Here is a 5,289-nt window from a genome sequence, read left to right as displayed (position 1 = left end):
AGAGTGTGTCCGCTAGCAGGCTGGCATCATGCACACGAATGGTCTCCGCGTGCACTTCGGCATAGAGCCATGTCTGCCCCAATTTCATGTCTGGCGTGTATTCCTTAGTGGTTAATGTTGTGCCAATGGTTTGAGTCGAGCTTAGGTGCTATAAGTTGGAGTATTACTTCCTGGTAAGTTTATGGATAGTAACTTTGAGATTTAATTGTGGTCAAACCAGTGGGGGTTGAGAGCTGAACTTTGGAGGCTAGCAATCATCTAGGAAGGTAGTGATGCACAAGAGAATTCAACAGCATTGGAGCAAGTAAAGTGGTAGTTGCTGTAAAAACTACCATTTCTGTCCAGAACTAAAAATATTTTCTTTAGCAAAAATATTCCAAAAAGTGAGGCAATATTTTTGCTCAGGAAGGTGCCCTAGGGTTCAAAGAATATTTGGGAATTTTCTCAGATTTTTGGGGGCAAGAAAAATTAGGGTTGCTTTGGAACACAAGTGGCTGGTTAGGGTTTTGGAGAAGAAAATGAATATTTTTCATTTAAGAAATATATCCATAATATTATTTTGAGGTTGACTAGGGAAAAAAAGATGGCTAGGGAGAGGGATGAGTCACTTGGGTGAAAATCAAAGTGATGCCCAAGTGTTAAGTCCAACTGAAATGATTCAAAACTTCAAATTCAAATCAAAACCAAATAAAAGTCAGAAAAAGAAGAGAGGACAAAAACCAGGCTGTCACAAACCTCCCCCACTTAGGATGAATCTCGTCCTTGAGATTCTAGTTGCTCAGGAAAAAAATCTGGATAGTTTGCCTTTAGAAATTCTTCTTGTTCCCATGTTGCTTCTGCCTCTGTGTGATGCTCCCACTCAACCTTGTAAAATTTTCTTGTTTTACTACGAGTGACGCTTTCTATCTCATCCAAAATTCTGAACGGTCTCTCTTCATAAGTTAAATCCTTAGCCAACTCTATTTCTGTCATAGCCGTCTTTTTCTCGGGCGGCGATATACATCGTCTCAACTGTGAGACATGGAACACATTGTGAACTTCTGACAATTCTGGGGGTAGTTCCAACTGATATGCAACAGTACCCATTCTGGACATAACTGTGAATGGACCAATAAACCTGGGTGCCAATTTTCCACGAGTCTGAAACCTCTTGACTCCTTTCATAGGAGTGACTCGGAGGTATACATGCTCTCCGGGCTCAAAACTGATATGTCGGTGTTTTGCATCATAGTAACTCTTCTGTCGGGATTTGGCTAATTGCAATCGGTCTCGGATTTCCTTGACTTGCTTTTTGGCTTCCATCATGAGATCTGTTCCGAAAATACAGCTATCTCCGGTTTGAGACCAATTCAACGGAGTGCGGCACTTACGGCGATACAGAGCCTCATAAGGTGACATCTTTAAACTGGCCTAGAAACTGTTATTGTAGGAGAACTCGGCATACGGCAGACAGTCTCCCCATTTAGGCCCTTAGGCCAAGGCACATGCTCGAAGCATATCTTTGAGTATGTGGTTTACCCGCTCAGTCTGTCCATCGATCTGAGGATGATAAGCGGTACTATATTTTAGGGCTGTCCCCAAAGCTTGATGGAGACGTGACTAGAAAGCGGAGGTAAATAGTGACCCCGGTCGGAAGTGATTGTTCGAGGCACTCCTTGCAGACTGACTATTCTGGACACATACAATTGTGCGAGTTGATTGGCTCGGTATGTGGTTTTGATGGGAATAAAATGAGCTACCTTGGTTAAGGTGCCCACTATGACCCATATTGTGTCTTGCCTCGCTGAGTCTTTGGCAGCCCTGTGATAAAATCCATTAAAACATCATCCCACTTCCATTGTGAAAGGGCAATGGTTGGAGGAGTCCGGCTCATTTCTGGTGTTCTGCCTTCACTTTGTTGCATATGTCGCAACAGGCCACAAAATAGGCGATATCCTTCTTCATCCCATCCCACCAGAATATCTGCCGAAGGTCTTCATACTTTTTCATGCCTCCAGGGTGAATAGAGTATGAAGATTCATGTGCTTTTGATAGTATCCTCTTCCTTAAGTCGGCTTGATTTGGTACACAAATCCTTCCGTGGAACCTTAGTGTACCTTACTGATCCTTAGAAAAATCTGGGGTCTGTCCTGCCAACATACGCCTGGCATGTTTTTGTAGCACTGGGTCATTTGGCTGGGCCTTGCGGATCTCATCCTCGAGGGTAGGAGTAATTTCCATAATATTAGCAAGACCCGCATCAACTATGACCAGGTGGAGCTGGGTAATCTCTTCCTGAAGTTCGGGAGGCAAGGATTCCATCATGGCATTCAGACTGACAGGCTTTCGACTGAGTGCATCGGCAACCACGTTGGCCTTACCCGGGTGATAATTAATTCCAAGATCATAATCCTTGACTAACTCAATCCATCTTCGTTGGCGGAGGTTTAAATCTGGCCGAGTAAAGATGTACTTGAGGCTTTTGTGGTTAGTAAATATTTGACACCTCTTTCCAGTGAGATAGTGCCTCCAGATTTTTAGGGCATGAGCCACCGCGGCTAATTCCAGATCATGAGTAGGATACTTCCCTTCGTGGGGGCGTAACTGTTGAGATGCATATGCTACCACCTTGCCTTCTTGCATAAGTACTCATCCGAGACCTTGTATGGAAGCGTCACATTACACATCAAAGCTGCGGTAGATGTCTGGAAGAGTCAACACAGGTGTCGTTATCAGTCTGGTTTTCAGCTCATTGAAACTTTTCTTACAATCCTGAATCCATTCAAATTTCTTATCTTTCTTGAGAAGCTCTGTCATTGGCTTGGCAATCTTAGAGAAACCTTCAATGAAACGACGGTAGTATCCGGCTAACCCAAGGAAACTCTGGATTTGGGATACTGTCGTGGGTGCCAGCCAATCAAGCACGTCCTTCACCTTGCTTGGATCCACGGCTCTACCTTCTGCTGATAGTATATGCCCAAGAAATCCAACTTGCTTGAGCCAAAACTCGCATTTACTGAATTTGGCGTATAGCTGATGGTCACGGAGTCTCTGTAAGACAGCTCTGAGGTGTTCCTTGTGCTCTTCTTCAATTTTTGAGTATATGAGGATATCATTGATGAAAACCACCAGAAATTTATCTAGGAAGTCCATGAATACTTTATTCATCATATACATAAAGAAAGCAGGGGCATTGGTGAGGCCGAAGGACATGATGGTATATTCGTAAAGACCATACCTGGTAGTGAACGTGGTCTTAGGAATATCTTCATTTTTAATCTTGAGTTGGTGGTACCCTGTCCTTAAATCAATTTTGGAGAATACCTTTGCCCCACTAAGTTGATCAAATAAGTCGTCAATCCTGGGCAGTGGATATTTGTTTTTGACAGTGACATCATTCTGTTGATAGTAATCCACACACATCCAAAGACTGCCATCCTTCTTATCCATGAATATTGCGGGTGATCCCCATGGTGAAGAGTTGGGTCAGATATAACCTTTTTGGAGCATCTCATCATGTTGTTTCTTTAACTCCACTAATTCTGACGAAGGCATCCGATAATATTTCTTGTGTATCGGTATAGTTCCGGGCACAAGATCTATTGCAAAATCAAGCTCTCGGTTTCGTGGCATGCCTGGCAGTTCTTCTGGGAAGACATCGGGAAACTCACTGCCCCACAAGAATTAATTCCAATTCACCAGCAACAACGGTGAAGACCATTTCTTTCTTGGGTATGCTTCTGCGGGCATAGAATTTTGTAGTCTGTCCTTCTTGACTTGTCAAGGTGACTTCTCGGGTCACGTAGTTAATGCATACTTGGTATTGGTCAACCAATTCATTCCCAAGATAATGTCCAATTTGGCAGATTCAATTACTATCAAGGAAGTTGGAAATCCGACTCTGTTGATATTGATTTCGAGATTACGACGGACCAGATTGCTTGTGAGCAGAGATCCTGGGGATTGTACCAGCATATTCTTGCTCAAAATCAAACAAGAAAATTTGTTTTGGGCAGCAAAACTCCGCAAAATAAAAGAGTGGGAAGCCCCTGTGTCAAATAGAATTATGGCGGGTATGCTATTAACATAAAACATACCAATGACGACTTCGGGGTTCTCTTGGGCTTCGTCTGCGGAGAGGTGATGGACTTGCCCAGTGATGTGTTGCTGGATGGGTGTGGCCCCATAAAGTTGACTTGTGGCCTAAATGGAGCATTAGTCTTGCCGCTCTTGGGACACTGCCTGGCATAATGTCCGGTTTGTCCACAACTGAAACAAGAATTGTTGCACTGGCACTCTTCTCGCACCAGGTTGGTCACAACATTCTTGACTTGTGTAGTGGTTTTGTTAACATTCTGCTGCCAATTGGGCTTGTACTCTACTTGAGTATGATGCCAAGTACGAGCCTTTTGCACTGGCTGAACTTCTTTCCTAGGCTCGAACTTGCACTTGTGATCGTTAGTGGAAAGTTGGTTGTCATGTATGAGCTTGTGCTCCCTTTCAACAATGAGGGCCTTGTTTACCAGAGTTTGGAAATCTAGAGAATCAAACATACTGAGTGTGCACCAGAGATGCTGGTTTAATCCTCCAAGAAATCGGTCAATCTTTCTTTCTTCTGTGGCCACATCATAGAGGGAGTAACGTGCCAAATGATTGAACTTATGCAAATATTCACTCACAGACTAACTTCCTTGGATGAGCGCGAGGAATTCACGTTGCTTAACCTTCATAATACCAGCAGGAATATGGTATTTACGAAAGTGATCTTTGAATTTTGCCCAAGTGATATCCTGATCAGCAAGCCACATGGCTTTTGCATTTTCCCACCATGTAGCGGCAGCTCCTTTGAGATAATGTGTTGCAAATGGAACCTTCTCATCCTCTTCAATACGAGCAACCTCAAGCTTCTTCTCGATAGTTCGTAACCAATCATCTGCATCCAAGGGATCAATGACCTGACTGAAACTGGGCGGCTTGGTTCGCTGAAAATCTGACAGTTTGGAGTGATGACCGTTCTGATTTCCATTCTGCCCAACCATAGCTTGCACACTACTTAATATTTCGACCAGATCATTATTCCTTCTTTCCTCAAACATGCATAAAATTTGCTTGGTGGAGGGTGGATTTGGCGGTGGAGGTGGTGGTGGAACATACGGCTCGGGAGAGTGCCCTGCCTGTCGCGCGGAACGGCGAACAGGGACATCCTCACAAGCGGCACTACTGCTGCCTCCCCGCGTCATCCTATTATTTGTTTTCCCCAAGACAACACAACTGAGATGAGCAACATCCAAAATAGTGGGGAAAAGCCAG

At 43.9% G+C, this 5,289-nt stretch overlaps 1 protein-coding gene across 1 annotated transcript; it reads right to left on the bottom strand.

Annotated features, from left to right (window-relative positions):
* Window positions 1-2,658: 2,658 nt before the first annotated feature.
* Window positions 2,659-5,018, bottom strand: LOC147984658 (uncharacterized). Its single transcript, XM_087541202.1, has 3 exons — window positions 4,667-5,018; window positions 4,077-4,516; window positions 2,659-3,378 (listed from the first exon to the last, which is right to left on the bottom strand). Exons 1-3 carry the CDS (start codon window positions 5,016-5,018, stop codon window positions 2,659-2,661), a joined length of 1,512 nt encoding a protein of 503 aa, XP_087397328.1.
* Window positions 5,019-5,289: the final 271 nt, after the last annotated feature.

This window comes from Triticum urartu, chromosome 2A (genome assembly GCF_056163025.1).
Source record: "Triticum urartu cultivar PI428250 chromosome 2A, HENAU_Tu73, whole genome shotgun sequence".
NCBI classification, from domain to species: domain Eukaryota; kingdom Viridiplantae; phylum Streptophyta; class Magnoliopsida; order Poales; family Poaceae; genus Triticum; species Triticum urartu.
Note: the sequence above shows the minus strand (reverse complement) of the source record. Positions and strands in the feature narration are given on the sequence as shown.

Excerpts from the sequence above, each read along its gene's own strand:
- LOC147984658 (XM_087541202.1), bottom strand. The coding sequence starts at position 5,018 with ATGGTTGGGCAGAATGGAAATCAGAACGGTCATCACTCCAAACTGTCA. Across the intron at positions 4,517-4,666 it reads CCTCGCGCTCATCCAAGGAA|ATTTCCAAACTCTGGTAAAC; the intron begins GTTAGTCTGTGA and ends TTGATTCTCTAG. Across the intron at positions 3,379-4,076 it reads GAACCCCGAAGTCGTCATTG|AATGATGTCACTGTCAAAAA; the intron begins GTATGTTTTATG and ends TACTATCAACAG.